At 42.1% G+C, this 12,272-nt stretch overlaps 1 protein-coding gene across 1 annotated transcript in view; it reads right to left on the bottom strand.

Annotated features, from left to right (window-relative positions):
• The window catches only part of RYR3 (ryanodine receptor 3), a 522,405-nt gene that overhangs the window by 69,104 nt on the left and 441,029 nt on the right, over positions 1 to 12,272 (bottom strand). Inside the window, exon 65 of the mRNA XM_054700223.1 lies at positions 7,107 to 7,237. Within this exon, the coding sequence (XP_054556198.1) occupies positions 7,107 to 7,237 (131 nt within the window). The remainder of the gene's footprint in view (positions 1 to 7,106; positions 7,238 to 12,272) is intronic.

A 12,272-nucleotide genomic window follows, 5' to 3' on the forward strand; every position in this document is an offset into this window, starting at 1 on the left:
CCAGTGTTTGATTGCCAATGCGTGGTTTAATCACATGGTTCATGTGTACTATTCAGAAAAGGAAGCAGGAGAGTCAGGCAGGATGGTGGCAGAGTAAAGTTGTTGGGCTAAGACCCAAACTCAGTGGAGTTGTGAAGAATGACAGAAGGGGAACTCAGGGTAACAGTCCTGGAAATGCTGAAAGAAATTAAAAAAAAAAGGAGGATATGAAACAACAATAAAGATAATGAAAATCTGAGGTAGTACATTCAGAAATAAGAGTTAAGAAATACTCTAGATTATTTAAAAATATAATTGAGGACTTAACAGCAGACAACAGGAGCAATGGAGATAATTCATGAACTTGAAAACACATTACTGGAGAAAACAGGAATAGAACAAGATAGAGAAAAAATAATTTAAAAAATTGTAAAGGTAAGTGTACTTTAGAGCAACTTAATATCCATACCATGGGGATCCTAGAAAGAGAAGAGAAAGGCATAGAAAACTATTTAAAGAAATAATTAGTGAAAGCCTTGTACTCCAAGAGGCCCAGAGTGTTCCAAACAAAATAACCCAGATTGACATACATCAAGATACATAGTAAAGTTGTTGAGAACCAAAGATTAGAAAAGAATATTAAAAATAGCCAAAGGAAAAAGGGTAACCATAATGGAACACCTTTACAATGAGAATTATAAGACACTATTCAAGGACCTAGTAACATAAGGAGATATAAGGATATCAAACTCATGGATGAGAGAATTAATATAGTCAAAACGACGATCTTACCTGAAATGACACACAAATTTAATGTGAACCCCAGCAAAATTCCAGCAATATTTTTCAAAGAAAATGAATAAAAATATTGAAATGTATATGGAACCACAAAAGACCCTGAATTGCAAAAGCAACCTTAAGAAGAAAGGAGAGAAATGGAGGTATCAGATTGACTTTAAACTATACTGTATGTTAGCAGTATTAAAAACAATATGGTATTGGCACAAAAATACACGGACCAATGGTACAGAATAGAGAATATAGAAATAACTTCATGACATATAAAAAAATTCATACAATTTAGCAACCAAAATGACCAACCCAATTAACAAATGGGCATCGGATATGAAAAGACAATTCTCCAAAAAGGATATCCACAAGGATAAAAAACATATTAAAAAATGTTCATCATCACTCCTAATAAAAGAGATGCAGATTAAAACTACAATGAGATACTAGCCTTGAAAATGGCACATATCAAAAAGACCTCCAGCAAGTGCTTAAGAGAATGTGGAGAAAAAGAACACTATATACTGTTGGTGGGACTGAACTGGTGATACCAGTGTGGAAAGCAATCGGGATTTACCTTAAAAATCGAAATTAGAAATACTGGATGATCCAGCAATTCCTCTCTTAGGTATACGTTCAAAAGAATATGAAACCATCAACAAAAAACCCCCATATGTTCTACAATACACACGGCAACATTATTTACAAAAGCTAGGGCAGGAAGCAGCCTAAATCTCCTTCAACAGATGAGTGTGGATCAAAAATGATCTGTATATACACACCATTGAATACTACAAGAAAGGATGAAATAGTTATTTTCAACCAAACAGAGGGAATTTGAAAGGCCTATGTCCAGCAAAGAAGTCAGAAAAATTAAAATATTGCACATTAATAATTTATTTCTGCCTTTACAGCAGAAGTTACTGATGACCTGAGGTGGCCTATGCCAAGAATTGCTGTCAGTCACTTAAACCTTTTTGTTTCTGAGGCTTATGTGCAAGGAACAGTGAATTAGTCCTATCTTTTCCACACACTGAAGGCTGAGGTCCCTGCACTGAACAAAAACAGGATGAAGTGGCAACAGACTGAACAGGATGAAGCTCAACATTAAACCAAGGAAGGCTGTCAGATACAACAATCACAAATAGAAGCTGCCAGGAGATAGCTGCCCTTGTCTTAGGGTAGAGGACATTCTTTCCTAAAAGACAGCAGGAGAGACCAGAAGATAACACAGGGTCTGAGTGGTGGGACATGGATGGTTGAGAAGGAGGCATCAGCCCAATGCTTGGCAGGTACATTTACCTGAACTCCTGACTCCTCACCCACAGTTCCTCTGGGCAAGGGACACAGATCAGATGCAGATTTCCCCCAAGCCAAATTTCTCACACTAGGGCCCAATCATCAGGCCCCACAGGGCCTCAGGAATCTGAGAGGCCACAGAAAAATGTGGAGCACTTCCAAGACCACCAGTTCCACTAGAACATTTAAGGAAATTCTTTTTGTTATTGGGAGTGAAATGAAAATCAAAGGACAAAGCAATTTCAATGGAAGTTTGTTCGTGAATTGGGTTCTGCCTGTAGGGCTTCTGCTCTTGGGGTTACAGCTGGTTTGAGGTCTCTTTTCTAGAGACCATACCAAATTCTTTTGACCTTTATGAATATTAGCCAACTGAAAGAGACTATTCTGAGTTCTCCCATGACTGTACTGCTTGGAGCAGAGATAGGGAACAATGCTACATTGGACAGAATGAACTTGCAGTTTAGACAAGTGGTTCTACTATATGGCATATGCAATTGCAAAGCAATGGATGGGAGGAGGCTCCCCACTATGGGGTACACCCCATTAGCTCCAAACCCTTCTGTCTAGTGATGACTTTCTGTTGTTACCCCTATGACCTTCTGGCCAAAGATTAAAGATTTTTCTCCCTTGGAAGTCATGAGTAGACCAATGTCCTTTAAAATTCAAGTAATTCAGGGCCCCCCTGGTGGTGCAGGCAGTTGAGCTGTCTGCAGCCTCTGTGGTGCAGGTTCCATCCTGGTTGGCCGGCAAGAATCCCACATGGCGCGGCAAACCTCTCCGGTCTCGCCCGCTGCTCCACTCAGCAGTGTACTTCAGTCAGTCTGCCCGTTCTGTTCCCCACTCTGTCTCTGGTGAATGCTCTCACCCCCTGCACATCTGGCCTGTACCCAGTTCTTATATGCATAAATAAATAAAAAAAATCTTAAAAAAATAAAATTCAAGTAATTCAAAAGGGCTAGTAGCATGAAAGCCAAAGAGTTAAATTTCTGTGATTTACAGAGGAAAGGAATTATATGGTAGAACAATCCACTGCTAATACTGTCATTTGCAGAGAACAAGTCTTGTCTGTAGCTTGCAGTAGAGCAACAACAATCAAGGGTGATATCAACTTGGGGATCTGGGGAGACCCTAGCCAATGAGGTGATTTTCCATAAACAATATCAGAGTAAACAGGTAAAGACAGTGGAGTCAATCTTTCTACCTTGAAGCTCTGCACACACAGCAATGCCAACCACCACAGATGTCACTGCAATTTACAATTGTTTGCTGGAATATTATAAATGAGAAGGCTCAGGTGTGTGTTTAAATGTCATTTAGACAATAGATCATCATGGATACTTTTTTCCCCCAAACTAAGGAAAACAAGAGGTGCTTGAGGTTGCTGCACTAGAGTCATTATAATGACCTTTAGAAGTTATTTATATGTAATTGGGCCTTGAATGGAAGAAACATTTGCGATTCAGATGGTGTGCTGACTTCAAATGCCACATAATAAAAGCAGAGAATAAATGCTGCTGAGTTATCTACCTGACAAACAGCCTCAGTTGGGTCCTATTAGAATCAGACACAAGGCTGTCAGGGGGTATCATCAGAACACACTGTTCTTTCATCCTCTAGGTCACTGTTTCTCTAAGTGGGGTCCTCGAACGATGGGCAGCAGCAGCACCTGGAATCTTGTTAAGATCTGCTGACTTCAGACCTACTGAGTTAGAAACTCGAGGGGTAGGGCTCCTTATTTTAACAAGTCTCCTGAGTGATTCTGATGCATGTTAGACATTGAGAAGCACTGACTTGGCCTCTGAAGTTCTATTTTCTCGCCAAGCATCCCTTCCTTCAAGAAAACACTCCCAGAAAGCACCGATTCTTTGCAGTACAGGCAGACAGATGACATGGAAACTGGATCTATATTCTTTCTGGCTGATTTTCCAAGAAGGGTGTGGAAAATGAATTGGCTGGTGACTAGGATATTTTAGTCAATCTAATATTCTGATTAAAAGAGCCCTGACAACCAAAGATTTATCTAGTTTTGAACAATGGGCATTAGACCTTTTCTAGGCATATGCTAATGACTTTTGAAGGAGTCACAAGATGTGTGAGGACCTTATAGGACCAAAGAGTAACTTACATAAGCAATTTTGGAAAAACACCCCCTGTCCACTAATAGAGATGTCAAACTGAAGTCTTGATAAGTCAGTTCGTATTGTATTTCTAAACCAAAGGCTTACATCATTTGTCACCCTATACATCCCTCCCTCTCCTCAATCCTTCAGGCCATCCACTTTGTACAGTGAATGAGTTTTCCATCCTGGAGTCCACTGAGTCATGGTCACTCTCTGGTAAGCCACCCCAGGCCAGCCTGCTCAACCCAGGATGCTGGTCACATCCACTGTACTTTCCACACACATGGGCACTGTTCACTTTGTCGAGTAATTGAATGATGAAAAACATGTGCCCAGAGGACTTGGGCCCTGCATGCCATAGTATGTCACTGATGGACAAAGATCTGTGTCACCTCTAATCACAACTTTGTCTCTTTTCTTCCTTATGGAATGAATATGTAATGATGGATACCTATTTTTTATTTATGAATGTGTCTTACTAAACCAACATAAAGGTGTATAAAATAAAAAGGAACATTTTTCAAACAACCCTCGAGTAGGGGAAGAAGAGAAGAGTCATTCTCCTTCCTCCCAAAGCCACACTCTAGCATTTCCTCCGTCTTTGTCAAGTTCTCATCTTGTTTGCCTGCTATTGTATTTCTGAGAGTTTCAGCCACCTACTTTCCCAAATGCAGCTCTACACATTGATGATTCAGAGTCAGAGATATACTATTTCTGGAGTCACAGTTAGAGCAGAATAAATGAATAAATATTCAGCACTGTCATGACTGGGCCCAGGTCCCTTTGGAGTTGGGGAGCAACACTCGGCCGTCACTTGTCTATAGATATCATGGCAATTTCTCAATGTTCCCAAAGCCTGTTCAGCTTCTGCAGGTTGTGACTCATTGGGAATCATGAGATTGGAAGGACATTTTTCCCAGTGTCAAAAAAAAAGGAAGAGAAAGGATGAGATGCAACTGAGGGAGTTGGGGTTAACTTCCGAGACTCTGCAAGTGGAGGGATCTTGGCCGTGTTTTGCATTTGACTAGCTCTGAGAATACTCACCAGTCACCACTGTATTCTAGCTCAGGGAAAGAATTTTATTAAGCAGCTTTGTTTACATGGTTTTGGTCATCATGTCTCAGGACAATGTGCTTCTTTTATCTGAAGAAAGAAGCAGGTGGGAATATAGCTGCCATGGCTAGCACACTATATTCCTGGCTGAAAGAGTGGTATAGAGAAAAGTGTGGTGTGGAACCTATTCTCTTAGACCTCTCGTAGGATCTCAAGGCAGTTTGAAAAAGGGACTTGTACTAAATGTACAAGGACATTGAGTGGTTCTTGGAAAGCACAGCGGATGTGACTAGCATCCTGGGAGGAGCAGGCTGGCCGGGATGGCTTACCGGAGAGTGACCCGTGACTCAGTGGACTCTAGGATGGGAAATTCACCATCTGCTCACCGGCTGGTACTGTATGTCAGTATCTGAGGGAAATATTAGATCTGGATAGGACAAGTTCTGGTTTGAAAGAGTTTACTGTTTTTTTTCTTTCCTTTTCCTTAAGATTGATTAGAACCATAGTTTTTGCTTTATGTTCTATCAAATTGCTGTTAATTATTTCTAACTGGAGGCCAAGCTTGACAGGTTTCTGCTTGAAGTGCCTCTCTTCTATTGTCCTTGAGCAAGATCACAATTCATATAGGCAGACTCTCCCTTTCTCCTTCCAGAAGCAAGCTTACAGCCTGACTTAGACAGTTGTAGGTTATTTTAGAATGAGGGGTGGTGGTAGTAGAAAACTTTTTCTCCAAAGTTCCAGATAGCAAATATTTTAGGCATTGCGGGCCACTTTAAGGAACCATAGACACGATGAAAGCCCTGGGAACAGAGTAGAAGTTACCATTTTGTAAGGAAACCTACATTTATAAAAGGAATTTACATTAGAAAAGTCTGTAGCATAAAAACTCTAGTATCAGAGATCACCCGAGAAACTTACCTGCATGGCTGGGCAGGGCAAACAGCTTGAATTGTTGTCACCCTCTTACCCTCACTGAAACCCCTGGAGCACCCCCCCACCCCTTCCCTCAGCTCAGGATGGTATAGATGCCTCAATCACCTGGCTGCCTTTTGAGTCTCGGATCTTTGTAGGACTCCCATTTGTATGTATGTAATTAAAATTTCAGTTTTTTTCTTCTGTTAATCTGTATTTTTTTATGATGGTGGTTCAGTTAAGAACAATGAAGGGTACAGGAAACATCGCTCCTCCTCCTCTATACAGTGCTAAAGCAGCCATGGATAGCACGTAAACAAGGAGATGTGTTCCCATAAAATGTTATTTACAAAAACAGACAGTGGGCCAGATCTGGCCCTGGGCCATAGTATACTGACCACTGTTCTAGAACTCAGTGTATCAACACTCATGTTTGATTCCCTTTTTTGTATAACTTCAATTCTTTTTGATGCCTTCCCAGGATTTATTTCCACGAAGATGGAGAACATGTGGTCATCACTCTTGCAAACAGTCTCTCCTTGGACTGAAGAGCAAAATTTGGTCATTAGCACCCATGTGCCCCTTCTGATGCCATCTGGAGAGGGACTGTAAGAATAGTCATGTCCCTGGGTGCATAAAGGGGGAACTGAGACCCAAAGCAGAACCTGAGAACAAGAGACTGTGAAGTTTTAGGTTGGAAAGGATTTAGAAATCAACTTCACTGTCTCCTCATTTTACAGAGGAAACCAATGTCTGATGGTAACAAAGTACTTGCTCATTTTCTCTAAAATGGAGACAAGCTGACCGTTCCCTTGCTGACCTCTGGGCCCCTCTCAGATAAATTAGCAGAGCTGCAGGGCACGGTGATAATTCTCTGCCCAGTGTGGACTTCCCTCTTGCTGCTGTCCTCTGAATACTGCACTGGGTCGGTGACCTCTGTGGGAAGATACTTACTAGACCTCTCCCTGGGGGTTTTGGTGTTGAAGACGGAGAGCGGATTATAGCGGTTAAGGGTGGGCTCCAGGAACGCCACTGGTATGGCAGCTGCTAGTGAGGCCAGACATTCTCCAAGGGCAGGACGTTGCCTGGAAACAAAGAAGTCAATTTAGAAGTGGTTGCCTCCATGCTGGCCCAATGCATTGAGGGACCAGACCATTTTCACAGGCGTCTCGGGACACTTCTCCATAGATTACTCACTGACATCCCTGGGTGTGGGAAGGCCGCATGCACTTCTACCTCCCCCACCTTTCTCTGGGCACTAACCATTAGGTTTACAAAGACCATACCCAGTAGGACCTAGTTCTTAAGTGCCAGGTGATAAAATACACTGTGTATCTTGGTTCTCATTCAGAATGTCTGAGAGCAAGTTCTGTTGGCAGCCAAGTTGATTTTGATCCTCCTGTTCTCAAAGTGCTTTAAAATATGTGTAATTTCTCTCTATCTATTCTCTGCTATGGAGGAAGCGTGTGTTACTGATGGGAGCAGTGGATAATAGCCAGAAGCACCAATGAGATACAAAATAAAAGACCTGCCTTGCAATAGAAACAATGGGTCAGAAAGCATATTGCTTAATTTAGAGGAAAGACCTTTCATATCTATTCTCTCCCTTGCTTCAAAAGAATTTGAGTGGTCACCATAGATCAAGCCATGGATTTTAAGTGTCTTGGTGAAACAAGCAATCAAAGCCAAAATGCTTAGAGTTCCTAGTTCAGATTTCTAGTTCTCCAGCTGACAGGACTTGAGCTAGCAGGTCATCAAAGTGTAAGCATAAGTGATGGGAACAAGCCAGTAGCTGGCCAAAGCTGAGTCAGGTCAGAAATAATGCATTCCCCTCCCGTTCTGGAATCAGCCTCGGTGTTTTACTATCTAACCCAGCAGGTTCTCTCTGCTAGTGACACAACACAGGGACAGTGCTGGCACGGAGGGCCCAGCATAGGGGCTGCTAACTATTGCTTTCTGATGAATGAAGAGACCATCTGTTTCCCACCCATCAATCTCTTCTGCCACTCACTACCATTCAGTCACCTGTCCTGTGAGTTACATGTGATGTCAGTTCCCAAATAAGAGGAAAAATTTCTTCAAATAAACCAATAATGTGAGCCTTTTGTTAGGCCATGATACAAAGATAATTAGAGGAAAATGCAGACAATAGGTCTATAATTAGGAATTGGATGAGGCTTACAGTATTTGAGCCCATCTTTTTTGCCTTTCTCTGTTACGGATCAACTCAAATTGCATGCCAATGCTGTGTGTATGAAGCCCACTAGCAGAATCCCTGGGAGCTGGGGGTGTCAGGCTGCCACCTGGGGGATGCTGCAGAACAATCCAGAAGCAACTGTCTGCTAGGGAGGGTGCACTGGAGTTAAGAGCGAATACTTCCCCCACTACTGCACTTGTGTGGAAAGAGAAAGACATTCAGCCTTGGAGCCTCCTTTCACTCCCTGCCATAACCTGTACCCAAGATTGTGTTAATTACCTTTCACCATGATAATAGCCAACAATTCCAGCAGCACCAACAAGCCAGGACATCAAAACTATAAGTCTCTGGATATAGCAAGCATTTACTATGGGATGGGGGTGACTAGGATTGTCATTGTTTACACAGTTGTTAGCCAGATAGTCTTAACCTTTGCCTTATACCAGGTGGTGAAAGTCCCTTCTTACTAAATGTAGACTCCTGAAGCAAAGCGATAAAATAACAATTACGCATGGTTATTACAGGGGTTGAAATTAACCTGCATCTTCATTACAGTATATAGAGAGACATGCTTGAGTTGGGTTACAAATATGGTTTTAATTGGTCCTGAAAAAAATGACAATCTGATGTAGAATCAGAACCTGCAGGGGGCGAGCCCAAGGGGTACACAGTATTCGAGCCCATCCTTTTTGCCTTTGTCTGAGACCCATCGACTCAAGTTGCATGCTGATGCTGAGAGACACTATTCTGCTCGAGAGACAAGACAAATCTGCTGGATTAGATGGGGGTGGGGTGATGGTGATGGGGCTGGGGGTGGGGTGATGGTGATGGGGTTGGGGCTGGGACTGGGGCTGGTGCTGGTGCTGGTGGTGGTAGTGGTGGTGTGGGAGTCTGGGGGAGGCTGGGTGAGTTGGCAGAAAGCTGTGTATTTCTTGGAACCCCTCCCTCCCAATCTTTAGTCAATTACCAAATTTAGGGAAAAAAAGTTCTGTCAGTTACTATAAGGTACAATTAACAATTGTGGTTTTATTCTTTATCTTCCACCTTCTTTTGATGGGCTTTTAGGGGACTAGCTGACAGCTTATTTGGCTGGGAAGTATTAGAGCAACTAACTTTAAATCACGAGAAAGGAATCCAATGCATGATGAAAGGAAAATGGAATTTTAGTGAACTTAATGGAACATGCTGACATGGTGATGTATGTGATATACACCTTAAACTTACATAATGCAATAATGCAATGCAATTCTTCAGTAAAAGAATTAAAAAAATAGAATCAGCAAGTAAAAGGTGCTTGGTGAGTGCTTGGTGAGGCAATCACATGTTAGTTAATGGCACAACCTTGTTCTTTGTTGGATTTGTGTTCAAATCCCCCATCTAGGTCTTTTTCAGAGGAAAAGTAACCAGCCCTTGGACAAGGCAGGTGCTCCTGTGTCCTCCTACTAATGCGGCCAGGGGCTCTATTTGGAGGCTGCACCATGGTGGAGAGGGAGTCAGTGAGACTGGGGCTCCGCAGACACCTGCCTTCCTCTTTGGGACATGTTTGCAAGGCCGCTTCACTTCTCATCAGGCCCCCAGCCAGTTCTGTTTGCCTGCTATTTGTGCCTCCACCATCTTGTCTTCCAGATTATGATTCCTTCTCTTCTTTAAGTTCAAGGTTGTGTAAAGATGTAAGAAGAGAGGTATCATTTTAATTTCAATACAGAATGAACTGATAATACCCTCAGTGACAATGAGGAGAGGAAGGACCTGCAAACATTAAGTATGAGGAGTCACATGCAGCTGTTCTGCTCAGTCAACAATCTCCCTGTTATCACCAATCACAGTGACAAATGAAGAGAAATACTGGATTTCTTCTTTATGGTTGTTTTTTTTTTTTTTTTTATAAAGCATGGCACTTGCCTTTATTTATTTATTTATTTATTTATTTATTTATTTATTTATACATACAAGCACTGGGTACAGTCAGAAGCGTGGGAGGGTGAGAGGATTCACCAGAGCCAGAGCAGGGAACAGAGCAGACAGACTGATGAAACAAACTGCTGAGGGGAGCAGCGGGTGCAGCAGGAGAGGTCTGTGCGCCATGTGGGACCTTTGCCTGGGGATCGAACCGGCGCTGCAGAGGCTGCAGGCAGCTTCTTAGCCCAGCGTTCAACCACTGCGCCACCAGGGGAGGCCCTATAGTTTTGCTTTTGAGGATGATGATGATGATGAAATGAGTTATGCTGTGAAGGGGAAAGAAATGCCATTGGGGGGAGCATTGATGAAAGAAAGTCTGGGTGACAATCAGGAATGGCAGTAATGATTCACATCTGAGAGCAAATTTTAGTTGGTCTTGGGAAGTAAACTTAGGAGATAGTTGTGCTTGAGTTGTCTGGTGCTAAATTGACCCATTATCCACTCTCTCTCTCTCTCACTCACAAAAATTAAAATCATCTCAAGAAGGTGGATTGCCAGAGAGTCTGACACAAAGACACTCCTTGGGGCAAAATCCAGTGCTATCCTGACTATACTGACCCAAGTGACACAGCATGAAGGTCCCTGTCCTCTACAACACCAAGTCTCAACAAGGTTAACAATAATGCATTTTCTAGACTCGAAAAAAAAAAAATCCCAATAAGTCCCACCCCCCTTATTTTGACCCTAATCCCTCCTTCCGCTCCCCCCCCCCAATGTGTCTCTGGGAATATAACCAAGATGAAAATGCATACATTGTGCAAAAATGAAAAATGATGTAAAAATTACATAAAATAAAATAAAAATAAATGGAAACAAAAAAAAAAGAAGAAAGATCATGTTTAAGGAAAAAACAAACAAAAAAACCCCAATAAGTCGAGTTAGTCACACCACTAAGAAGGATAAACAACAGCTCTCCAGGCCTGGCTATTAAAGATTCTGTAAAGTTAAAGCACAGAAGTCTGCCATTTAATACCAGGATGGAGGCCCTTGATCACCAGGCCAAAGAGGAACAAGCTAGGCAAAGCTGGGGCTGTAGTGCCCCCCAGGGGGCAATGTGGGTGTGGACAAAACAATGCAAGGGCTACAGAAACAGCTCTACAAGAAGAGTTTATTTCTAGATATGGTAACTCTGCCCCCTCAGTCATTACTGCCTTGTGCAGTATTTTTCATACAATAGAACTTGGCTAATGGTGACAGACTGAAGAGGGCTCAATCTGTGTGTCAGTTTTTGTCACTTCCTAATTTGGTAAGCTGCAGGCTTTCCCTCGTGGATCGCTCATTTTATTTTCATGGAGTGGGAGTCTTGTTTCTCAGTGTCTGTTGTCAGGGGCACAGGCACAAAGTTATCAGTGATAATCATTATGTCTTGCACCTCTCTGGTACGTTGCAGTTTTGAAAGTTCCTTTCTGTGTATTTCAGAAGAGGCTAAAGAGCAAAAATAGCAGAGGAGCAGAGAGTGGGGTCATGGCTCTAGATAGTAATACTAGCAATCTGGAAGGTCTAGGGAAAGTATGCAATGTTTGATTACAAACAGTTGGTCATAAAGGCGGGGGCAGAGCATCGAGAGAGTATCTCTAAAATGTGATGGGAACAACACAGTTTTCATTTGAAATAAAACAGACATTCAATGCTTAATGTAATCCATTTTCAGACTCAACCAACACCCCCATCAAATGCTCTATCCATGAGTCCAAGTACACGGATGTTATAAAATATAAATATCTTCCATAGTTAAACGCATGCACTTCTTTACCTGTTTCTGAAATGTTGTAACTGAGAACTCCACTCTCAGTGACCTTCTCAGTACTGTCTTAATTAGAAAATATTCCAAGAGAGGGTCATTATTCTGTTTCAATGACTGTCCTCTTCACTTCCACTCTGCTACTGAGAGGACTGGAATCTTTCCTATCCATATGCAAACTCAAAATACAGCTAGAAGCCAAGTGTTCTGTGATCCCCTGGCA

This window comes from Talpa occidentalis, unplaced genomic scaffold (assembly GCF_014898055.3).
Source record: "Talpa occidentalis isolate TD23 unplaced genomic scaffold, MPIMG_talOcc4v2.1 talOcc4.11, whole genome shotgun sequence".
NCBI lineage: Eukaryota > Metazoa > Chordata > Mammalia > Eulipotyphla > Talpidae > Talpa > Talpa occidentalis.